The sequence below is a fragment of the Mustelus asterias genome, chromosome 11 (genome assembly GCF_964213995.1).
Source record: "Mustelus asterias chromosome 11, sMusAst1.hap1.1, whole genome shotgun sequence".
Classification (NCBI taxonomy): Eukaryota; Metazoa; Chordata; class Chondrichthyes; order Carcharhiniformes; family Triakidae; genus Mustelus; species Mustelus asterias.
In genome coordinates, this window is record NC_135811.1 from 32030876 (window position 1) to 32057159 (window position 26284).

The 26284-nt window shown below is 45.8% G+C and overlaps 1 protein-coding gene across 1 annotated transcript in view; it reads right to left on the minus strand.

The window, feature by feature from the left end:
• Positions 1–26284, minus strand: part of cpxm2 (carboxypeptidase X (M14 family), member 2) — a 182947-nt gene that overhangs the window by 138327 nt on the left and 18336 nt on the right. Inside the window, exon 3 of the mRNA XM_078223391.1 lies at positions 1617–1726. Coding sequence (XP_078079517.1) covers positions 1617–1726 — 110 coding nt within the window. The remainder of the gene's footprint in view (positions 1–1616; positions 1727–26284) is intronic.

A 26284-nucleotide genomic window follows, 5' to 3' on the forward strand; every position in this document is an offset into this window, starting at 1 on the left:
CTTTCTTTCGTAACCATAATCTTTTTCTGCTGGGGTCAGTTCAACTATCCTCACTGCAATGACTCTTAACGTCCTTTCGATAACAGATTGTCCAGAACACCATGGAATACTCCAATGGTGCTTTCTGCAAATTCAGCATTGCTTCCGATCCTTTGTGGGTGGAATTTTCCCATCCCACCAGCCATGGGAATCGTAGAGGGCAGGACATGGACCATGCAAACGTCCATTGACCTCGGGTGGGATTTTCTGGTCTTGGGGTGAGCGCGGCTGGAAAATCCCTCCTCAAGTGTAAAACCCTGAATCATATCTGTCCTTTATTTTTGGTTTGATAGGTTTTTCTTCTGCTCATATTGTACAGAGACATTACAGATTGATCTTTTGATTCGCAGGCATTCCGCGGTCTAACTTCAACATCAGGGTGTTAAAGCACACAGCCGTGGAGCATTTCTTAGGGATCGTGGTGGGGCAGGGGAGTCTCACCCATCAGGGAGGAATGTTGCCAAGGTAAGCACTTGCTGGGCATTACGGTGGCACAGTGGCTAGCATTGCTGCCTCACAGTGCCAGGGACCCAGGTTCAATTCCGGCCTCGGGTCACTGTCTGTGTGGCGTTTGCTACCAAATAAACCTGTTGGACTTTAACCTGGTGTTGTTAGACTCCTTACTGTGTTTACCCCAGTCCAACACCGGCATTTCCACATGTGGAGTTTGCACATGCTCCCCGTGTCTGCGTGGGTTTCCTCCAGGTTCTCTGGTTTCCTCCCACAGTCCAAAGATGTGCAGGTTAGGTTGATTGGCCATGCTAAAATTGCCCCTAGTGTGAGGTGGATTAGCAGGATAAATATGTAGGGTTACGGGAATAGGGCCTGGATGGGATTGCAGTTGGCGCAGGCTCGATGGACCGAATGGCTTCCTTTTGCACTGTAGGGATTCTATGATCACGTTCTAAGCTTTGAAAACAACACACGGTAACTCACCAACAGCACATGTTTGAATTTCTAATGTGTACCTCTGATGGGCAAGGGTCCCTCCCACAGCACTGGGTTAGAAGAATACCGTGAACTGTTTTACTCACTGTGTTATTTTAAAATAACAGTGATTACAGTCCTCCACAGGGATGCTGTATCCTCCCATTTGAAAAGAGAGACTGTGTTTGAATAATATAGGAAAGGGAAATTCCCATGAAGCATCGGCTTCACAGGGCCACAAACAGTTGCTTTGTATTGCTCAGGGCTGTTCACAGGCCATTCTCTCTATGTTTATATTTCCCCTGTTGCTATTGAGTATCCATTGTGTGTTTTCTAACACAGTAACAGCCAATTAACTGCTCTCACTCCTTTGGTACATGCCCACTGTAAGGGAATCCCTTTTCCCTACAGCACGCTACTGTGTTTGCCCTATTAAAAATGAAGAGATCAAAGAGTTACCAATACAGTCCATTAAATGCAATTATTTTGAACACAATTAGGAAAATAAAATTATAGAGGACTGTTGTTGATTTATATCTTTCCACAAAGGTTTCCTTCAATGTTGCATCTTTCATGAAATACTTATTCGATACTTGAAGGTTGGAGAAATCAGCCGCACACAAAACTTAAATATTCTTTTAAATACATACCTGAATATTCAGTCTGCCTCTGTGAGCCCCCAAACCATAACGCTGGACAGTAGATGCATGGAGCTGAAAGTCATCAATTCGCAATGTCTCCAAGCCCAGAGGAGGACATTCTGTTAAAGAACAGAAGGAAATCATTCAAACCTGTAATATATCAAAGCACTTTAACACAGCCTCTCACTGCCATTTATTGCTTCTGTCTGGCTGAAGTATTTTTCAGTTACTAAGGTAATAAAATTCTGCAAAGGTAAATAAGATGCAGCAAACTTTCTTTTAAGCTCATCCCTGCATAACTTAAAAAGTTAGCCAAAAGTATTTTATTCTGTTTTCATTCTTTTACAACGAGGCTCAGTGATATTGCTCTCATTTCTGAATCAGGAGTCATGGGAATAAGATCTACTCCAGGGAGTGCATAATCTAGGCTGGCTCTTCAGTGCAGCATGCAGGGAGTGCTGCATTGTCAGCAGTACTGTTTTTTGCATGAAATGTTAAACTAGGGCTCCATTCACCTGCTTTATGTGGAGATGAGATTCTGTGTTCCGGGTTCCAGTGAATGGTTTTTCTTCAACCATCATCTCCCCACAGATGGGATTGGTTGATCGTTCATTCATTTTGTTGCTATTGGGATCTTACTGTGCCAAATTTGGTTGCCAAGTATAACCCTTTTAGACTCTCTCCAATAAAAGCCATAGAATACCTACAGAGCAGAAGGAGGCAATTTAACCCGTCAAGTCCGCACCGACTCTCTGACAGAGCATTTTATTGAGGACTGTCACCCTATTCCCATAACCCCATGCATGTATGCCATCGATCCCCCTGACCTACACATTTTGGGACAGTAAGGGCCCGATTTTACCATTGCGTCGCGTCCGTTTTTGGGCGCGAAAACGTGGTAAAGTCGGGTGTGAGGCCATTAACGTGATCCGCGCCTACGTCCACACAGATGGCCACTTTACCGAGACCCAAGAATGGCCGCAGTCCGATTTGCGCCTGAAACGGGCACAACGGCGATTTAAATGCATTCTCTGGTTGGTGGGGTGGGGGAGGGCCGATCATTGTCTGGTTGTCTGGTTGGGGGGGGGGGGAGGGCTGATCCTTGACTGGTTGCGGGGGTGGGGAGAGAGGAGGAGGCAGGTCAGATGTAACTCTGGGGGTTGGGGGGGGGGGGAATGAGGCCAGATCATTCTCTTGGGGGTGTGGCAGGGAGTGAGGCCAGATCATTCTCGGGGGAGGGGGGAGGCAGGAGGGAGGGCCGAGCGTTGTCTAGTTGGAGGGGAGGAGGGCAAATCGTTGTCTGGTTGTTGGGGGAGGAGGAGGCCAGATCATTCTCTGGGAGGGGGGGGAGGGGGAGTGCGGCCAGATCATTCTCTTGGGGGGGGGGAGGAATGAGGCCAGATCATTCCCTGGGGGGGGAGGAGTGAGGCCAGATCATTCTATGTGGGGGGAAGGAGGAGTGAGGCCGGATTATTCTCTGGAGGGAGGGGGGGAGTGAGGCCAGATCATTCTCTGGAGGGAGGGGGGGAGTGAGGCCAGATCATTCTCTGGGGGGGGAGGAGTGAGGCCAGATCATTCCCTGGGGGGGGCGGGGGGTGGGGGGGAGTGAGGCCAGATCATTCTCTGGGGGGGCAGGGAATGAAGCCAGATCATTCTCTGGGTGTGGGGGGGGTGCGATGAGAAGCGAGGCCAGATCATTCTCTGGGGGAGGGGGGAGGCCAGATGGATCTCTGGTGGGAGGGGGGGGGGTGGAGGGACCAGGGGGGTCCGCTGCCACTCTGCGGGCGAGCGGTTGTGGGGAAGGGGGCAGGGGGTTGTGATTGGTCTGGGAAGCAGGGTGGGGTGTGGATGGAGAAGGGGGACAATGATGTCTGTGGGAGCCATCACACCCGCTTTTCGCTCCCGGGCCGCTTTCTCTGCTTTTTGCGCCCCGGGAGCGATCTGACACGGGCGCGCTTTTTCAAATTTTTTTTCTAACTGCGCACAAACAGTTCAGAGCTCCGATCGTTTCGGGCACAATAAATCCCGCCCACAGCGCGAATGGGACCCGAGATTTTTTTTTCAGTCTGAGTGCGTATGGGAGCGCCTGAAAGCAAATTTCTAAGTCGGATCTGAATTGCACCCAGATTCAGCACTTAGAATGAAAATGGTAAAATCAGGCCCCAAGGGTCAATTTAGCATGGCCAATCCATCTAACCTGTACATCTTTGGACTGTGGGAGGAAACTGCAGCACCCGGAGGAAACTCATATAGACACGAGGAGAACATACAAACTCCACAGTCACCCAAGGCCAGAATCAAACCCAATTGTCCAAAATAATTTGATAAAACATTTGATAAAAGTTGATAAACTTAATGCTACTGATAAAACCTAATAAATAAGACTTAATGTCGGAATTCAGCAGCAGTTTACAAGATGTAATTGAGAATTATATTATGTTTCTCAGGTAGGAGTTGTGACTCCTGTTTCACATTCCCCGCCCTCCCCTCAGCTTATTCTTGTTCACCCTCCATGTCCTCACTGTCGAAATTTCCACACTCAAGAGTTTCCCTGAGCCCCTGGTTACACTTCACTTGCAGCAGAACTTATCCAATCAGGTTTTCCCTCTCATACTCCAGCCCAAACATGATGGCACATGTCCAGACACAGCCATCACGTTGCGCCCGTTTTCGGGTGTGAAAAGTCGGTAAAGTCGGGCATGAGGCAAGTAGCACAATCCGCGCCCGCCTCCGCACCGGTTCCCCCTTTACCAAGGCCCGAAAATGGCTGCGATCGGGACCGCACCTGAAACGGGCACAATGGCCATTTAAATACATTTGCATGCATTTAAATTGACTTAATGGGCTACATGTCCAACTTTACCGGCACTTCCCCCTTTACCACCGTGCTCGCCCATCCAGAATCAGCGCGAAACAGACATGCTCCACAGAAGTCGGATTCGGGCGCTCCAGTTAGTGAGGAGGTAAGTGCCAAGCATCCGACAGCTCCTTGCTTCAGACCGGTCGGGGGGGGGGGAGATGGGATCCACTGCCACTCTGCCTGAGATCAGTGAGGGAGAAAGGGGGGAAGGGGCCCACGATTGGACTGGGTGGCGGAGGGGGTGGGTGGATAAGGGGGTCAGTAATGTTGGGGGGGTGGGGCAATGTCTGTGGGGGCCAGGCGGAGGCATTGTCCGGCCTGGGAGCGATGTGGCAGGGGAGCACAGTTGGAGGCGCCAAACGGAGCTACAGGATTTCGGGCACGTTAAGCCCCACCCGCAGGCTTCTGCAGCACCATTTGGAATTTTTTCAGGCAGAGTGCGTATGGGGGTACCTGAGAACGGGTCTAAAAGGTGGATATGAAACACTCCCAGTTTCAAGTCCGCCCAGCACTTAGAATCAAAATGGTAAAATAGTGCCCACAGACATTGTTTGGATCTCTCTTATCTCTATCGTCAGTCTCATCACAACTTTCTTTTGACTCTCCAGAATGCCTTGAAATTACTGGCCTTATTGACTATTTACTAACTTAACTAGTAGAATGAAAGTAAACCATGACCTGAATGTAGCTGTAGTCTATCAAAGCATAATATTGTAAACTACTCAAAAATATTGTAGCTTGGACAAAGGAACAAACAGAAAATTTGGTAGACTGTTGTCAGTTGTAGCAGTTTAAGATGAATTACTCTTTCAAGCAAGGATGGCATTTTTAATTTTTGAGAAACTTTCAGACCAGTTTCCCTAATTATTTCCCAACCCATTTCCTGACAGGCGATTGCCTACACAATGACAGTAAAAATACTTCACAGTCTTCTTTGATAGCATCTCCTAACCCTGCATCTGCCAACACCTAGAAGGCAGGGCCACAGGTTCATGGAAGACCATCAGCTCCATGTTTTCCCTCCAAGTCACTCACTATGTTGACTTGGATATAATGTCACTATTCCTTCAGGGCCATTGGGTCAAATTCCTGGAATTCCCTGCCTTGCAGCACCATGAGAGGGTCTTCACCACATAGATTGCAGTCACTCAAGGAGAAAGCTCACCACCACTTTCTCAAGGGCAACAGTGGATAGGCAATAAAATCTGGCCTTACTTATTAACACCAGCATTCTCAAAACATATTCTTAAAAACTAATCCGTTGTCATAAAGGAGTTGATAGTGTGTTGTATAAACATAAGGGGTGGGATTTTATGACCTCGCTTGGGTGAGGCTCATAAAATCCTGCCCAAGGCCAGAGAATTCCACTCTGTGGTAAAATTCCGACCAAGTTCTCTCATTTTGAACGTTTAGCTGGATAATCTTTACAAATAAACACACAATTAATGGAAGTTGTATATGCCCCATATCTGGTCCCACGTGATTGGGAGGGAGTTGAAACATTCCACATTACACAGTCATTACAACATTATTTACATCCTGGTGCTGAGTGAATGCTGCAGAACATTGTGTTCAAGGCCGGAATTTTCCAGCCATTCACGTCCTGCCGCTGCTGGCAAACGAGGGCTGGAGAATTCAGCGCTCAGTCAAATCTCCGTCCATTGCAGCGGGAGCAGAGAATCTCGGCCAGAAAATTCCGGTCCAAGTGTTGAAGTTAGTGCAGGCAGACTCGCGGACTGGCAGACAAATTCCACAAAACCTCTCTGCCACATTTTTTTCCATAAGCTGCTCCAGGACCCCCAGAAACCAGGCAGAAAATCTAAAGAAAATCTCACCTTGGAGTTCTGTAAAGTACATTTTCTGATTTATTTTACAGGGTGAGCGGGGGCACACCCTGCCTTGAGGATATCTTCTCCCTATCAGCTTTCATAGAAATCATAGAAACTCTACAGTGCAGAAGGAGGCCATTCAGCCCATCAAGTCCACACCAACAACAATCCCACCTAGGCCTCATCTCCGTAACCCCACACGGGCACGGTAGCACAGTGGTTAGCACTGCCACTTCACAGCTCCAGGGACCTGGGTTCGATTCCTGGCTTGGGTCACTGTCTGTGTGGAGTTTGCACATTCTCCTCGTGTCTGCATGGGTTTCCTCCGGGTGCTCCAGTTTCCTCCCACAGTCCAAAGATGTGCGGGTTAGGTTGATTGGCCGTGCTAAAATTGCCCCAGATGCATAGGTTAGAGGGATTAGCGGGTAAATGTGTAGGGATATGGGGGTAGGGCCTGGGTGGGATTGTGGTCGGTGCAGACTCAATGGGCCAGATGGCCTCTTTCTGCACTGTCGGGTTTCTATAATTTCTATGATATTTATCCTGCTAATCCCTCTAACCTACGCATCCTGGGACACTAAGGGGCAACCTAGCATGGGCAATGCACCAAACCAGCCAGATTGTGGGAGGGAACTGGAGCACCCGGAGGAAACCCACACAGACACGGGGAGAATGTGCAAACTCCACACAGACAGTGACCCAAGCCGGGCATCGAACCCAGGTCCCTGGAGCTGTGAGGCAATAGTGCTAACTATTGTGTCACTGTGCCACCAGCTTTCGCACTTGTACTTTCTGTTGCCAGAGCAAGGGAGTTCTCTCTGGTGTCCTGACCAATATTTATCCCTTAACCAACATCACTAAAACAGATGATCTGGTCATTATCACATTGCCATCTGTGGGAATTTGCGGTGTGCAAATTGACTGCCGCCTCTCCTGCAGACAATACAATTAAAAAGAACTTCACTGGCTGTAAAGTGATTAGGGATGTCCTGAGATTGTGGGAGGTGCCATATGAATGCAAGCATTCATTTCTTTTCCAATTACATTAGTCAATTGGATGGCTAGCCCTATGTAGCTGATGGATTTTAGGGTACCCATGACCAATTGATGGTAGAGGTGGGTGGGGGTTCCACCCACACCCACCCAGGCACAAGTTCCCCACTGGATGTCAACCCAGAATTTGGAGACAGGGTTTCTGTTTCCAATGTCTGGAACAGGACTTGGACCCTGCATCGACTGATTCAGAGATGGAATGCTAACCGCTAAACCAATAGCTCACTACGGAGTTTTCTGAAAGGCACTATTAAAATAAATAATGTTTGCAACACATGAAGAAACAAGCATGCTTTTCCACATGCCAAGGGAACAATGCTAATCACAATCGATATCCCAATAAGGAATTTTTCTCTTTATTTCATTTATCTTTCTTTTTGAAAAAGCGGCAGTTCAAAATGGAGGTTCTCTTCACAAAGTTTGAAAATAGATCTCGTAAGAAATCGGTGAAGATAAAATTCCTTTGATGTCTGAGACAACAGTTATCAAAATGTTAAAGTCTGCAGTTTGACAGGTGAAATTGTAATTTCTAACCATGATTAGATTCTGGCAGTAATAGTCAGTAAAACATTACAAGCCTTCACCAATTAATTTGCTGAGGTGTAAGACTGTTAACACGATGGCTGCTGGCCTACTTTAAAAAAAAAGTTTTATATGAAAGCGATTCTGGCTCTACTTCTGAATCCTGGCAAAGAGATCCAAGTTCTATAAACATGTGTGACTTGTATTACTTGAAAAAAAACACACACACGTACTGAAAAGCTGCTGACAAGGAAAGAGAAATCTGTCTGTCGCATCCAAAGGATCTGTGGTTTCAGCTTTCTGAAAAAAGTAAATTATTCCCTTGCAGACTGGTTTCAAATCTCCTAGGACGGAGTTTACTGTCAAAAATTACACTGAGGCTTATGATGTTCTTTGCTTTTTATGCATAAATGGTACGTTGACTTCAGGTAAGCAGCAGATGCACAGCTAAATTTAACCATTTAAGCGTTGTTCTCCGAGTTGTGTGACTGTGGTGATTGTCCCTTTAAGGGCAACATAGCAGAGTAAGGGTCACCAGGCTTGGATGACCAATCAGGAGTGTGGAATTACCCCGTGTTGAGAGAGGCTCCTCGGCAGAGATATTTTGAGAGCTAGCTGCTGCTGCTGTATAGTTCTTAATAAATACCTTTTGTGTTCATTAATGAAGTCTGTGAAAATGAATCTTTACATCTGGTGACGAGGATAAATTATCCTGATACTGCCTCTGGTCTGACACCTGTGAATATCCTGTTTTATCTGAAAAATAAAGTACTCAGCAGCATGTCTCATTTTGGGTGAATAGACCCATTTGACACATCCATGGAGGACGGACTCAATACCTCCAGCGTCTTGGGTATCATTTCCTTTCTATTTCTGCCTCGCCCTTAGGCCTGATGGTGTATGGTGCAGACCTAGCCTTTAAACATCTTGCTTGGCTTGCGTCCGTAATCCCTAGCTTGACGGAGATCTCTTTCCTGCTTCCCAACTCTCCATTAAAGACAATGCCATGTTTCTTTGAAATCTTTGGTCGACCTGCTTTGAACTCTGAAATGAGATTCACCTCGGCCCAAAAAAGCTTCATTCTCTTCAGCCAGGTTTCCCCATTAGGGCTGGATAGTTACCTTTAACAATGTGCAGGAACAAGTCTGCAGTCTGTCCGTTTAGCTGCACATTTACATTGATGCGGTCCCTTAACTGAACTGCTTCCCCAGTATAGGTTTTTAGTATTATCTTTGAGGGTTTTAAGGCAATATGTCGTAGTTTCGCTTGGTAAATTGTTTCTGGTAGCAATGAAACGGCTGCTTTGGCATACACCGCCATTTTCACTGGTTTACTGTCTAGTAAAGGAGTGACCCAGCGTTGGTTTGTTGCAGCAGCAATAGCCAATATGTTCAATGACTGTGACTCTGGTCATTTTTGGAGACCTTTAAGTATCCTGTGGTTCCTTTTCTCTCTATTCAGTTTTCCATTTGATACACTTGGTTCTTGCTTTTTGTAATTTTTGTTTGGAATTTGTTGTTTCTTTCTCCAACACACACTTTCGATCCACCCCTTTTTAGCCACAATTCCTGCATTTTGCATCTTTGCTATGGGCCCATCTTTTGCACATTGGTGGCAATTTTGAACCAGTTTCTGTTTTCAGCTCTCAGCCGATACCTTATGGACTTTAGTACTCAAGCTTAATTGTTAGGCTTGTTTAGCTGCTAATTCCACAGAGATCCCAACTTCTAAAGTCTTCTTTAGGTTTAGGTTGCTTTTTGTTAACAGTCTTTTCTGTTTAGCTTTGCTTCTTAACACACACACTAGTCTGTCTCTAATGGTGTCATTAAAGACATTTTTGAATTCACAGCATTTAGCTAATTTCTTTAAGTTAACTGTGAATTGTGAGATTGATTCACCTTTTTGGCTAAATTTATGGAACCGGAACCTCTCGACAGTGACCAAAGGTTTCAGTGAGAAGTGGACCTGTAATATCTCCACAAACCCATCTTAGGTGTCCAAGCCTTATTTTTTTTGCTGCACCAGACTTCGCAGGAGGTTGAATGTTTCCTTCCAATGATGTTCAGGAAAGTTGGAACTATGTTCACTGCAATTTTGTTCACTTGGACAAAGTATTTGAATCTTTCAGTGTATGAGCTCCACTGCTCTGTGTTCTCATCATATGGTTCCATGGTGCCAAAAACTCCTGCCATTTTTACTATGGGAAGGGCTCGCATAAGCGTAGTGTGTCACAAAGTTTTTAGCACGACCTCGCTTCTTTTTCTTTCAGACAGGGTAATTCAGGGCTCAGCCTGCATCCTTCCGAGTTTTGCAACATCCCCAGTTCTAAATTATAATTGCAGGGGTTTTTTTTGACTCAGGATGCTCCCTGTACTGTTCTCGATCTTTCTAAACAGAACATTGGCGGCAAGCTTATTGTCAATGTTGCTTTCTCTGAAATCTTCATTTAAACTTCGGCTCCTTTGATGGCTGCTACTGATATTTGGCACACCTCCGTCACCAGCGTTGGCGTGGTGATGTTTTTATCTTAATCCTCTTCGGATGTCTGGAACACCAATCAACAATTTTTCTATATTGTTTTATTTCTCTGGGAGTCTGCCAGCATGATTCCGATCTCCTCATCGCCAGTTTTCTTTTGTGATATTTTTGAGAGATAGGTTTGCAGACCACAAAGGTACAAACAAGCAAGAGCTTTCTTGGAAAGGTGTTTACTCTGCAGGCTGTTATGATAGACTGTGCAAATGTCCAATTACGTCATCAATGTGTCATGTGATTTTACTCTTTAAGTGACCTTGTTCCAACTAGGGACAAACATGAATACATAACACTCATGACCCTCTGAAAGAAGATATTACTTTCCATCTCTGTCTTAAATGAGCAACCCCTTATTTTTAAACAATGACCCGTATTTCTAGATTCTCTGACAAGAGGAAACATCCTCTCCATGTCCACTCTGTCAATACCCCTCAGGATCTTAAAGGTTTGATTAAGTCACCTCTTACTGTACTAAACTGATAAGACAACCTGCTCATTCCTGGTATTGGTCTAGTAAACCTTCTCTAAACTGCACCTAATGCAATTACAACTTTCCTTAAATAAGGAGACCAATACTGTACACATTACTCTGGGTGCGGTCTCCCCACTGCCCTGTACAACTGAAGCATAACCTTCCAATTTTTCTAATCAGTTCACCTCACAGTAAATTACAACATTCTATTAGCTTTCCTAATTGCTGTACCTGCAAACTAACATTTTGTGATTCATGCACCGGGACTCCCAGATCCCTATGGATCTCAGAGCTCTGCAATCTCTTAATTTTTGGATAGTTGTTGAGTGTTGTCAGTCTGCCTCTTTGACACTGAAATCGAATCGGACATGAGTAGAGTCTTATTCCTTCAAGATTTATATTTTTCATGGCGTTTTTAAAAATTGGTTTTAATTTTTAATTTGTTCTTGCTTTTCTTTTCTGTCTCACTTTTCTCACTCTTAATCCAATCTTACTTTCCTCCTCTTCATTTCACTTTATGTTCCTGATTTGATACAACATTAAATTCATCCAGTCTAATTCACAGTCCTTCTCAGTCCTTCCACTGTATATTGTCTAATCTTTAAATCTCATTGATAAAGAAGATACACTATTCATTATCACATTCACTTATCTCTCAGATACCCCAGTTGACTCACTGTGCTGTTATCAGCTCACACTTTCCATATCTCTGTGAGCTGAAGGGTGTCGTGTAAGTGTAACTAACAACAGATGCCACAAGATACACTTCTTCAGCAAAGTCTGATCCATTATTTTGCTTTGTATCTCGGCTACCTTTCTTCTACATATAAATAAATTTGATTTGATTTGATTTATTATTGTCACATGTATTAATATACACTGAAAAGTATTATTTCTTGCGCGCTATACAGACAAAACATACCGATCATAGAGAAGGAAACGAGAGAGTGCAGAATGTAGTGTTACAGTTATAGATAGGGTGTAGAGAAAGATCAGCTTAATGCAAGGTAGGTCCATTCAAAAATCTGACAGCAGCAGGGAAGAAGCTGTTCTTGAGTTGGTTGGTACGTGACCTCAGACTTTTGTATCTTTTTCCCGAAGGAAGAAGGTGGAAGAGAGAATGTCTGGGGTGCGTTGGGTCCTTAAATATGCTGGCTGCTTTGCCGAGGCAGCGGAAAGTATATCTATAAATAAATCTAGATAAGCAATTTTAGCTTGTACAGAGATCAAGGATTTGCATTATTTTTCCATCTTCTGACATGGTAAGCGAATATGGTTCACTCTTAAATGGTCTAGCAAGCCATTCAGTCCAAGGATTGAAGTAATTAGGGATGGACAGTAAATGCTGGCCCAGCCTGCGACACCCTCATCCCAAGTAAGAATAAAAAGTGAATGTATAGACCATTCCATAATTTCTACAATGAAGGATTTTATGACTGTTTAAGGGTCCATTGTTAGATTGTGCTGCACAAACATGGCAAAGAATAAACATGTAGGCTTCATTTCATAAAGGGCCTGCCTACAAATGAAACTATACTTTGGCCTGAATTTCGTGCTTGTTGGGCGCGCGCGATAAACAGGAGCGGAAGCAGCTGTATCGTCAGCTTCTGTCTGCAAACATCTGAAAGATGCGGTATCACGCTGGCTGCCCAATTAAGGACACAAACTTTCCCCCTACCCCCAGAAAGGCTGCCGACAGGGGTGGGAGTGTGATGAGTGCTGGGCCCAATGGGGACTTCAGCACGAGGTTTAAACACGGCCGTATCAGGCTGCAGAAGGCATTCCGGAGGAGGCAGAGTGAGCTGAGCGAAAGGAATAGTGATAACAGCAGCATCCAGTTGACATGCCGGGGTTAGGGGACGGGGACGGGGACGGGGGGACGGGGGGGGGGGGGGGGGGAGGGGGGATGGCACACCAAGACATAGCATTCAGAAACATGAGTTTAAGGCACCATCAGCAAACGATGGGGTTTCACAGGTGACTTTTACTTATTTCATTATTACAATGTATTATTTTTGTGTAACTGTGGCAGCCATGCAGCCATGTTATGTTTTGCTCCTTGCCTGTAACCCGGTGCAAAATATGGACCAAGATTGAGAGTCCTTCATGTTTCCTGCAGCTGCAAGTCTCATCATTGCTTTAACAGGGACATCAGGGGCAGCGAACTTTATTTCGGAGGTTGTGGGGTGACACTGGGGTCATGACATTGCCTTCTCAGGAATGTGTGAAGGAGGTGGTACCCTTGCACTGAGGTGGAAGCCAAACCTTTGCACCCTAGCTGAAGGAGCATTGAATCAAGGCCTCCCTGAAGGTTCATCACATCTGGCTCCTTGTCCCCACCCAGTGCCTGCCTGGGCTCTCCATCAGATCCATCTGTAGAGTCTTCCTCTGAGGTGTGTGGAGCTACCTCGGTATCCTCATCTTCGAGTGTGCCCCCCCCCGCCCCACCCCCTCCCTCACCCCTTGCCACTGCCAGGCTGTTCAGAAGACCACAAAGATAAACGACGCCTACTCTGATGGGTATTACAGGGTTCCCTCAGTATGGTCCGGGCAGTGAAACCGCATCTTCAGTAGTCCTATTGTACTCTATATCACTGCCCTTGTAGAGGCCTGGCACCAATTGTACCTCTCTCTCTGCCTCTGTCCTTGGCTGCTGGAGTGGTGTCATAAAGGGATATCTTTTGTCACCCAACAACCAACCATCCAGAGGAGCTGGAGTCACAAATAGCATTGGCACGTGGGAGCACTGCAGAACATATGCATCATGGGAGCTGCCTGAGTAATCCGCACAAACTTGAAGAATCTGGCTCCTGCGGTCGCATGCCATTTGCACATTCATGGAGTGGTAACCCTTCCTATTCACAAAGGCACCTGGCTAATCCACTGGCACCTTAATGGCCACATGGGTGCAGTCTATGGCACCCTGGTTGACGGGGGATCCTGCAAAAGATGCGATGCCTCTGGCTCACTCAGCCTGGCTGGCTTGGTCCATCTAGTAATGAATGAATGTGAGGACCCATCTGAACAGAGTGTCAGTAATGAGTTTGATGCAGCGATAGATAGCCGATTGGGACACTCCACACAAATCCCCCACTGACCCCTGGAATGATCCAGATGCATAAAAATTAAGGGCCAATGTGACCTTCAGAACTCTTGGCATTGGTTGTCCACCCACACAGTTGGAGTTGATCTCCACCCAATCATTTGGCGTAATTATGTCATGGTGTCCCTGGAGAGGTGGAGTCTCCTACTACACTGGATTCGGGGACCAAGATAGTGATGTCTTCTGTGGTGCCATCTGTCTTGCTCTCCCTGCTGGCCTTGCACTCCCTGTGCTGCATCTCCTCTCCCACAGGTCTCCCCTGTGATGCTGTATGCGGCTCCCTGGCCTCCTCTCCCTTTGGCCCCTCTCTCCTCAGGGCACTGTGTACCCAGTGGAGTACACAGACCCCATCTGCAGAAATGACGATGGCACTGCCCTGGGCACTGAAGGTTGCAATGGGTAGAAATGCTACAACAGAATTAACAAAACCAAAGAGTCCTTTGAACAATGCCAAGAAAGCAAAGGAGAAAACAGATGAAAAGATCTGAAATGTCAAGACGAAAGCAACAGGAACCTGAACTCCTAACAATTCACACATCCAATGCTCCAGCCCCTTTTATCCCATTCCTGCACGTGCAAAGTGAAAATAAAACAGATGGTCGGCCGTCCACCTGCGCTACACATGCACAGATCTACAAACCGCGTGGGCAAATTAAAATTCCAGTTGATTGCCCTTTTAGTTGCCCTACCTAGCTGATTAACTGTCGGCTGGCATGCTTCCAGTTCCTGCATATGCCCACCGACCAAAATAAGTAAAAACTAATGTTTATTTATTAGTCACAAGTAAGGCTTACATTAACACTGCAATGAAGTTACTGTGAAATTTCTCTAGTTGCCACAGTCAGACCAATGTTCAGACCAATGCACCCTAACCAGCACATCTTTCAGAGTGTGGGAGGAAACCGGAGCACCCGGAGGGAACCCACGCAGACACGGGGAGAATGTGCAAACTCCACACAGACAGTGACCCAAGCCGGGAATCGAACCCGGGTCCCTGGCGCTGTGAGGCAGCAGTGCTAACCATGTCACCATGCGCGACACGAGTGAGCAGTGACGTCAAGACATACGCCTGACATCTTCTCGTGTGATTTCACATTCTTCCAGATCGGCAGCGCGACCGCAGATAACGACCAAACTTCAGGCCTTTATGTAGCAGAAAAAGCTTCAAATGTGACTCCTTCCCACTCTGGTCTTTTCTTCCTTTTATGACCAGTCATCCTCCCAAAACACAAATCATAGTTTCAACAGAAAAATGCTGCTGGGATATCACATAATCTGTTACAGTATAATATCATTTAACAACTGTATTTAATTTCAGTCATATAAATCTGAGCTAAGGTATATCTATATCAGCATTTTAAACGCAGTGTTAATAGATTTGCAACCACCCCAGACAAATCTCATGGTTTTTAATAAACGTCGGTAATAATTGGATCTGAACACACTCTATTCTGTCATTATAATGTAATGTACTAACTGGCAGGCATACAAAGGCAGGAAGAGGTCAAGCCAAATGATGAATATGACTGGATTATTACTGTCTTCTATCAAGTAGGTAAGATTTAATCATACCATAGTGCAGAAGGCAGTAACGTTGAATGAAAGGATTTATAGTTACTCAGAAATTGTTATAGCTTCCAATGCCGCACTGAAAATCAGTCACACAGTGAAATAAATTATACAAAGTAGGTGTCAAAGAAAAGGAGTCAGGCATCTTAATGCTTCTGTGTGAAATTGAGATACGACATTTTCAATAAAAAATGAAATATGCATCATTATTAATCTTTAACTGAGATAAAAGGTCTGACACAAAATGTAGCCCATGTTATCTTAGCAATAGCGATATGTGGATCTGTGTGAAAACTTACTCTTGCCGCATTGGATGAGATTGCTTGCTCAATGCACTAATGTCAAATAATGTGCTTTGAATAATGAGGGAAGTGTTGGGAGGCTCAATGCTGAAATATGTTACCAGAATTTTTAATTGTTAAACCTCACAAAAGTTATTCATTTTACATCAAAATTACAATTGCTTAACATATATATTATATACCATTCCTATATTTAAGATCACTTTTGCATCATTTTGAACAGAAGAACAAAGAAACAACTGTGATCCGCATGACTAATCCCAGACTTCAAATAATATTGAATATCTTTGCTATGTCCCACAAATGTTTCTTTTGCCAGTAATCTAGTCAAACCCTCTTCATAGCTGAGGCCACCACCTTCTCTGTGAAATAATTACATTGCCTTTCCACTTTCAAGCTTTGGCCAGTGCCCCTGCTCCTGTTACAGAGCTCTGAGTTTTTTTAAAAATCGACTTATTTTATCATTGCTGTGCAAATACTAATAACTATTAAAAATTTCAGTTCCGCATTATTGTCAAGAATCCGGCGCTGCTTAAGAGCCGAGTGTTTGGAGGGAGCTGGGAGATGGTGAATTGATCGCTGACGGTTGTGCAAAAGCAGCACTGATGAATCAGCAGCTTGTATTACATCCATCCATCTTCTTCCCATTGATAGTCAATGGAATTGAAAACCAGCGAGAGTATCAAACAGCCTGCTGATTCATTATCAGTCATTTTGCCCTACTTCCAGAGATCATTTTTAGCCACCATAGCTCAAAAGTGAAACCACAATTTCTTCATCATGTTTCAGAGACAGGTCACTTAGTCGACGGCAGGATGCGGTGTAAAGTTATCCCGGCTCCAAAATTGCAGGAAAATCAGCAGATTTACTGAGTGTAATAAGTCTTTGGAGGCAGAAGTCCATTCACCAAAATCCCTTTATTTACAAACTCTAACAGCAGTACGCAGAGTGCTAGCAGTTAGCAGTCTACCTCCGGGGGTGTCAGAGGAACTGACACTCCTGGTTAAATACAAAGCAAAGACTCCCTGATTGGCCCATCAATTGGGTCCTTAATCAAAGAGTTCATGCTCCAATAGGCAAACTTTGATGGCCTGACTGAAGTCATTAAACTGAGATGGGGCTGAGATTAGAGCCAAATAGTTCAATCAGTTTGAGTGCTGGATCAGAAGCAGGAGGTTAAAATGCCAGCAAATAGACTATGGGTGGGATTTTCCAGCCGCGCTCGCCCCAAAGACGGGAAAAATTCACCGATTGTCTCTTGTCCTGCTGAGGTGGCCATGATGATGCCATAATCACAGGGTCAAAAGCCGCAGACAATGTATACCGGCCTGTCGCACTATTCCTCTTCAAATCCCTTTGATTATCAAACATTAAAAACGGGGATCAGTACCAAACCCAAATGGGGCAAAGGAAACAAATGTTGATGGATGGTCGAAGATCCTCGAGTTTTTGTGCAAGTCTAAAGTGTGCTTTTAAATACTAAATAAAAGGCCCCAAGACCACTGCTGTGGTTGACCCATTTAAATGTACAAAGGTACTGGGTGGAACTTTCCAAAAACCAACTAAGGCTGGAATTCTCCAACCTCGCTCGCGACTGGGATTCTCCAGTCCCGCTGCAGTAAATGGATGTTCCCCGTTCTCGCTGGCAGTGGTGGCGGGATGTCCGACACCGGAGAATCCTGGCCTAAGTGTCATTTTGGGCGGGAAAACTGGTAAGATTCATGCCGGATCACGACCTTTGCAGACTTAGGAAAGGGGCAGGGTTTACACTGGCTCTGTGAGGGACATAACCTAAACACACTGGCAAGCCCTACTTCGCAAAGAGTGAGCGCCATTTTTAAAGGCACCCCCTCCCCCCCCCCCCCCCCCCACCCCATTGGATTCAGGTTTCTCACTCCCCTTCCCGACATAGATCGTCGGCCTTATCTCTTGCTCACCCCAAGAGATCAGGCAGTGGAGCTCTCCCATTGTGTCACCCTTCATTTACCCTTCATGCCCCTCCCCCTTTATGCCCCCTTCATGCCCCATCCCCCAATGTCCTGCCCCTTTCATGCCCAACTCCTTTCCTCAGGCCCCACCACCATTAGGGCCCCCCCATCCTTGCCACTGCGCCCTGACACCCTCGCAGTTCAAACAAGGGCAACAAGTCACCCTCCTCCCAAACCCAGAGATCTTGCTATATTCTTTTGGGACTGGTTTTTACCTGCTGTTTCCAGCATGCACACAGGCCACCTGTCAGACGGCAGTGGGGTCCTGCGTTAAGTGCGCAGATGTAGTCCCAATGACACCATCATGAACTGATTGAGCTGGTGACCAAAACTGCCAGCAGCTGCATCGAGGATCAGAAAAGGCCCCACAAGTTAAACTGTTTAAATTTTCTTTAAGTTGCACAATGCATGTCAATCAAATTTCTCCTCAAATAGTAATCAGGGACCAATGCATATCATTGGATCTTTATTTACATATTATACCACCTGAAACAGGCAGGCTTTCAGCTACCCATTGGAATAGGTCTGTTTTTAAATGGGGTTGTGCCGGTCATTGGGGTTAGCGGTATGGTAAGGCAACTGACTCCATTTATAGGCCCTTATTACCCTGTTAATGTCAATTTTCTCAAGGGAAAATCAAGCTCAGTGTTTGTGACACAAAAAAATCCCCAAATGGAAAAACATAAGTCAATTTTTAACTATGGTTAGCTTGTTTTCTTTTGATTCCTAGAAGATAATAATTGAACTGTCATAAAGAATTATGGAGAAGTTCACTAACAAACAGTTGTGTAAGATGTGATGGAGGCAGGTTCATTCAAGAGGGCATTAGGTGATTGTTTGAATTGAAACAATGTGCAAGATTATGGGGCAAAGGCAGGAGATGGCACTAAATCACGATGCTTATTTGGAGAGCCAGTATAGGCACGATGGGCTGAATGTCCTCCTTCTGTGCCATAACAATTCTGTGATTGCTACTTTTGTTGTCAAGTTTAACTCAAAACTAACTCCAATAACTAGAATAATAACTTATTATTTTGAATGGTAGTTCAAAGTGCTCTGAGATTGATCCAGGATGAGTCCTTCCAATTGATTCAGGATGAGTCACTTCAGATGATAGATATTTGAAATGTTTGCTTTGGAATGATAAGGCAGTTTGTTGTCTGACAGATAACAATGATGATGTGGAGATGCCAGCGTTGGACTGGGGTGGGCACAGTAAGAAGTCTCACAACACCAGGTTAAAATCCAACAGGTTTATTTGGAATCACGAGCTTTTGGAGCGCTGCTCCTTCATCAGGTGAGTGGTGACGAAGGAGCAGCGCTCCAAAAGCTCGTGATTCCAAATAAACCTGTTGGACTTTAACGTGGTGCTGAGAGACAGACAATAATGAAGCAGAATTCAGCAACATGGCACACAACAAGACCAATGCACAAGAAGAGTGAGTAAAAAGAAATTGCCAAACATTCCTTTCATTACAAGTGAGTGAAAGAATGTGTGCATGTATAAAATGGCCAATTAATTTTATATTCGCATTCCATTTTTTCCTAATATTAATAAGAGGAAAACATACCTCAGGTAAGTCGACAATTTTGAGCCCAATTTAGAAGATAAGGGAATTAATGAAGAAAATGTATCAGTCAAGTGGTGAACAGTTAATTAGATTAAAATACTTACTTGCAGATATTCCATGGTATGATTGGCTGCTTACCTGAGGCGTGGGCTTTTTTGCTTCATTGCCATTGAAAGATGTCAAGGCATGCCAGATGAATTTTCCAGACCTCCACAATGGAGCGACGCAAAGCTTTAGTAAAGCACAATTGGGCTTTGAAAGTGGAATTATGCTGAAATACTTCTCTCTGATTTATGGTCAAGTATGCACACCCATATGTTTAACTCGTTTTTTCTCATTCCTTTCTTCAAAATTAGCCAGGACATCAGAGGACAACTTCAAGGATTAGTGGAATACGTCTGCGAGGAAAGGAGGAAAAATTGCTCAAACATCTCCCTTATGTATCTCCCAGTTTCAGAGGCCAAATCAGTAAAGACCTTGGGTTAGGTCTCCTAACCACCATATGGTCCCATGTGCAAATCCCACCCTCTAAGGTGTGTGCAGTGCCAGTATCTGAGCTAGTCTCAATTAAAGTGAAGATGCTTCTTCCTCAGAGGCCTGCTCTTCCTCTGGGCCTTCAGTGTCCCTCAGGCACCACTGGCCGGCTAGGCAGCCGTACTTGTGTATCTGAAATCTTAAAAGAGCAAGGGGTGGGATAGAATGAGGGAATGGGAGAGGGTGAAATGCAAAGGTTAAATGTCTGAACCATCTGCGTGTATATCAGCCCAGATTGGAGGATAAATGTGAAGTGGGATTTGAGAAGGTGCTCATGACAGGAACATACTGGATTGGCTTTGCCTGCCACAGTCTCAATGACGGTCGTGTTAATAACTCTGAGCATCATCACTGTGCCTGTCCCACACTAATTCTCTGCGGTTCCCTTCTATGTGTTACCTTGTCCTGCAGAGAGAGGAAAGAGTGTCAGTAAATGTGGTCCAATGTATTTGGACAATATCTCTGTCATAGCTGAGAAGCTGAAAGTAGGTGGAAGCTGGGAGATGTGGTGTGAAGCTTGCAGGAGTGTAAGTGTGTGACTGTGAGGTGGAGCATAGGAATGTTAGACATAAGTCCTGATTGTTGAGATTACTGATGGTTGAGTGACAGGGTGTAATGCATTAAGCTCAGGGAGACTGTGGCATAGTGGCAAAGACACAGAATGTACTCTGGGTGAGTGGTAATTGGCAGATTAAACCTGTCCTGCTTTTTCTTGTCCGAGTTACTTTCCACAATGCTGGGTAGATGCCAGTGTTGTAGCTGCACTGGAACAGCTTGGCTAGGGCGTGACTAGTTCTGGAGCACATTTCTTCAGTTTTATTGCTGAGATGTTGCAGAGGCCATTGGACGGGATTTTCCACACATCCACCACACCCCCCTCCCCCACAGCATGTTTTCCGGCTGCAGAGGCAGCTCGCCATTGGCCGCTGGTCAGATCTTCCAGTCCCACTGGTATCTACGGCATTTTGCATGGCTTGCATACATCCTGCTACTGGGGAAGCCACCATGGGGGTCGCCATCGGCAGGACCAGAAGATCCCACCGGGGGACAGGCCAGAAAATCTCACCCACAGTATCCTGTGCCTTCAACTGCTTCTTGATATTGTGTGCAGCGAATCGAATTGGTTGCGGATTGGTATCTATGATGCTGGGGACCTCAGGAGGACGAGACAGATCATCCACTTCAAATGCTTTAACCTTTCCTTTTGCAGTGATGTACTGGGCTCCTCTGTCACTGAGGATGGGGATATTGTTGGAGCCTCCTCCTTCAATGAGTTGTTTAATTATCCACCACCATTCGCGACTGGATGTGGCAGGACTGCAGAGCTTAGATGTGATCTGTCGGTTATGGGATCACTTGGCTCTGCCTATCACATGACGCTTCATGTTGTTTGGCATTCAAGAAGTCCTGTGTCATGTAGCTTCACCAAGTTAACAGCTCATTTTAGGACGACCTGGTGTTGTTTCTGGGATGCCCACCTGCACTCTTCAGGTGGTATTTTACCATTTTTTGTCGAAGTGCTGGATGAACTTGAAACTGGGAGAGTTTCAGATCTACCGGGCGTGTTTTTAGGCCCCCCCCCCCCCCCCACACGCACTCTGCCTGCATAATTCTCAGCGAGTCTGTTGCTCACTGCAGAAGCCTGTGGGTGGGGCCTAACGCACCAAAAAGCTGACAGAGGGAGATGGTGTGCATGTGCAGGCCTCTGATGCTGCACATGCGCATTAGCAGTAGCAGGGGTCTGACACACAAAGAGAGAGCTGTCAGGTCCCTGCTAGTACAGGCAGCCTGAAGCAGCTCTCCCCCCGCTGCAATCACGGGGGCCCGCGGCCCAAGATACAGCCCCCGCTGACCCCCCCATCGCCCAGACCAATCGCGGATCTCCTCTCTCACCCACTGATTACAGCCCCACTGCCCTCTCCCCACCGATCACTGCATAGTGGCAGTGGGCCCCCTCTCCCTCCGTCCCCCCACTGATCACTTCAGAGTGGCAGTGGACCCCTTCCACTGGCCCCTCCCCTCATTAGCCCTGCCCCACTGACCTCTACCCCCACTGGCACTGCCCAGTGGGCATTGCCCAGGTCCCCAGTGCTCATTGCCCAGGTTCCCACCTGTGCATTGCCCAGGTGCCAGACTGGCATTGCCCATGTGCCAGGGTGGCACTGCCAATCTGGCACTGCCCAAGGGGCACCCCTCTTGCCCTCGGCCTTTCCGGGGGGCCTCGATAGCCTCCAGTTCCACCAGCGAGGCCAAGTCAATTGCTCCCCGTTCATGGGTCTATTCCTTGCCGGCAAGAACCTTTCCCAGAGAGATCATAAAGGCAAGCGAGTCCTGATGATTGAGCGCTGGGTTCGCTAATGACATGACATTTAAATAAATTTAAATATATTAACCTGCCTGTTGCCCATTTCCAGAGAGAGGCTGACTGCGCCGGAATTCCGGCGCTCGTAAAATGGTGCCGGTTGCGAAAACTGGTACCAATCACATTATTTGCTTTACGTCCCACTTTATGACCATGGTGCCCCTTTCATTGAACCAGTGTCGATTCCCCAGCTTGGTGGTAATGTTGGAGCGAGGGATATGCTGGGTCATGAAGCTATAGATTGTGGTTGAGTACAATTCTCTGCTGATGGCCCACAGCACCTCATGGACTTCCAGTTTTGAATTGCTAGATCTGTTCTGAATCTTTCCTGTTTAGTACCACACAACACAAGGAGGGTATCTCTGGTGTGAAGATGGCATTTTGTCTGCACAAGAACTGTCATGGACAGATGCATCTGTAACACCTAGATTGGTGAAGATGAGGACAAGTAAGCTTTTCCCTCTTGTTGGCTCCCTCATCACCTGCCCCAAGCACAATCTAGCAACTGTGTCCTTTAGGGCCTGCCTGGTTTGGTCATTGGTGGTGTGACTGGGTCACTCGTTGCTAAATTCTCCACCCAGAGTGCATTCTGTGCCCTTGTCACCCTCAGAGTTTTCTCCAAGTGGTATTCCACATGGAAGTTTACCAATTCATCAGTTGAGGGAGGGGACAATATGTAGTAATCAGCAGGAGGTTTCCCTGCCATGTTCGACTTAATGTCCACATTCAATGTTGAGGATTCCAAGGCAGATCCCTCCTGACTGTATGCTGCTGTGCTGCATCCTCTGCTGGGTTTGCTCACTGTTGCTCAGCTTAGGTTCCACCAGGGCCACTTGGTTCCTGATCTCATTACAGCCCTGGTCCAAACATGGACAAAAGTGATTCACTCAAGAGGTGAGGTGAGAGTGACTGCCCTTAACTGAAGGCAGCATTTGATTGAGTGTGGCATCAGGGAATTCAACAAAACTGATGTCAATGGGAATGGGGGGGGAAAGCTCTCCACCAGTTGGATTCAATGCAAAGAAAGATGGTTGTCATTGTTGGAGGCCAATTGTCTTAATTCCAGGCCAATGTTGTCGGACACCCTGGTGTCCAAGGCCCAACTATCTTTGGCTGCTTCATCAATTTCCTTCCTTCCATCATTAAGTCAGGAGTGGGGATATTTGCTGTTGAGTGCATAATGTTCAGTACCCTTCACAACCCCTCAGATACTGAAACAGCCCATGTTAATTTGCAGCTGGACAACATTCCGGTTTGAACTGATAAGTGACAAGTAACATCCAATGCCAGGCAATGACCATCTCCATAGAGAATCTAACCATTTCGCCTTGGCATTCAATGGATTACTATCACTGATCACCCATAATCAACATCCTGGGGAGTTACCATTGACCAGAAACTGAACTGGACTAGCTATATAAATACTGTGGCTGCAAGAACAGGCCAGAGACTAGGAATCCTGCAGCAAGTAACCCACCTCATGACTCCCCAAAGCCTGTCCACCATCTACGATGCCTGGATGTGTGCAGCTCAAATAACACTCAAGAAGAACAACATCATCCAGGACAAAGCTGCCTGTTTGATCAGCACCCAACATCTTAAACACTTACTCCCTCCACCACTCATGCAAAGTGCCAACAAAGTGCAAGATGCAATGCAGCAACTCACCAAGACTCTTTTAACAGCAAATTCCAAGTCCACAACCTCTAGCATCGAGAATAACAAGGGCAGCATGGGAACACCCCAAGGTGCAAGTTCCTCTTTGAGCCACACACCAGAACTATATCACCATTCCTTCACTGTTGTGGGATCTCCCACTGAACTCCCTAACAGCACTGTGAGTGTACCGGCATTAGATGGACTGCAGTGGTTCAAGAGCTGGGCAACAAATATTGGCCTTGCTAGAAATGCTCACATTCCATGAAAGAAGAAACAAAAATGAGCTGTGTCTGAGGACCACCACCAAATTTCTAGGCCATGTCATCCAAACAGAGAGGTTCACCATGGACCCCCACAAAACAAAGGCCATAACAACCCTTCCCAACCAAAGACATCCAACGGTTCCGAGGAATGAATAGATCTATCCCAAATTTAGCCATCATCATGGAAACCCTCTGGGATCTCCTAAGGAAAGGCCAACAATGGTTCTGAGCCATCGAACAACGCAATGCTTTTCAATACATTAAATACAGATTCGCTTCTTCAAATGTGCTGGCACATTACAATACAACATTTCCCATCCTGGCTGCCAACGCTTCCTCCACTGGCCTTGGTACTGTTCTTATTCAACTCCAGAAAAATGGCAACAGGAAGCCAGAAAACCTTGCATCCAGAGTGTAAATGGAAACAGAATGATGCTATGCCAGAAGGAAGCACTAGCTGCTACATGGGCTATTGAGAGGTTCTCAAATTATCTGAAGGGCTTGTGCCCCCATGTCAAGACAAACAACAAACCCTTCATTACCCCTTGAATTCCACAGAGGTTGATAGCATTCAACAATTTTGCCTTTGCCTGCAGGGCCATCAATATTCCAGGAAAGTCACAATCCACGGCTGATACTCTCTCCAGGGCTACAATAGACCAAGCTATTGTCTTGTATTTCACATTTGTTTCAGAAACTTTGTTTCAAAGTTTCTCTTTGACTGTCATGAACTTATTGCCCATCTCTGCCATAAAGTTCCAAGATGTCCAAAGAGAACAAAACGAGGACATGGAATGTGCTCAAGTATGAGATTTATGTCTTCAAGGTTTGTCTGAATATAGACCTGTAGACCAGATCCCCATAAATACCACAAGCCACACAATGTTATGCTTCTTGGCCAGACCCCATGTTGTTGGTAAGATCTGTTTAGGGAGTAATAAAGTTTTGTTTAAGTTTGAAATCCAAAAATCTTACAAAGTGAAGAAAGACACAAGATTCCATGGGTTTTGAAGAAACAAAAATAATCTTTACGAGGTTAGAAAGATAGAACAATTTAAATTATGCAGCTTATACTCTAATATTCATGGTAAGTATGAGGTAGAGATGAATTAACAAGCCAAGAGTAGTAAAACACAAAGGACTACACAATAAATACCAAATGTGACCAAAACAGATTCCATGGATTCCGCGATAATCCACCCAGATGTCGATAACATTGTGAGTCAACCAATGAAACATCAGGCCCGATGTTACCATTGAGTTATGCCTGTTTTCGGGTGTGAAAACTTGGTAAAGTCGGGCGTGAGGTGAGTAGCGCGATCTGCGACCGCCTCCACACCGGCTCCCCCTTTACCAAGGTCCGAAAATGGCCGCAATCGGGACTGGGCTCAAAACAGTCACGACGGCCATTTAAATGTATTTGCAAGCATTTCCATTGACTTAATGGGCTGCACACCCAACTTTACCAGCACTTCTCCCTTTTCCACCGCGTTCGCCCATCTGGAATTGGCGCGAAACAGGCATAGAACCTTAGAACCATAGAACCATAGAAAATTACAGCTCAGAAACAGGCCTTTTGGCCCTTCTTGTCTGTGCCGAACCATTTTATGCCTAGTCCCACTGACCTGCACTTGGACCATATCCCTCCACACCCCTCTCATCCATGAATCCGTCCAAGTTTTTCTTAAATGTTAAAAGTGACCCCGCATTTACCACTTTATCCGGCAGCTCATTCCACACACCCACCACTCTCTGCGTGAAGAAGCCCCCCCTAATATTCCCTTTAAACTTTTCTCCTTTCACCCTTAACCCATGCCCTCTGGTTTTTTCCTCCCCTAGCCTCAGCGGAAAAAGCCTGCTTGCATTCATTCTACCTATACCCATCAAAATCTTATACACCTCTATCAAATCTCCCCTCAATCTTCTACGCTCCAGGGAATAAAGTCCCAACCTATTCAATCTCTCTCTGTAACTCAGCTTCTCAAGTCCCGGCAACATCCTTGTGAACCTTCTTTGCACTCTTTCAATCTTATTTACATCCTTCCTGTAACTAGG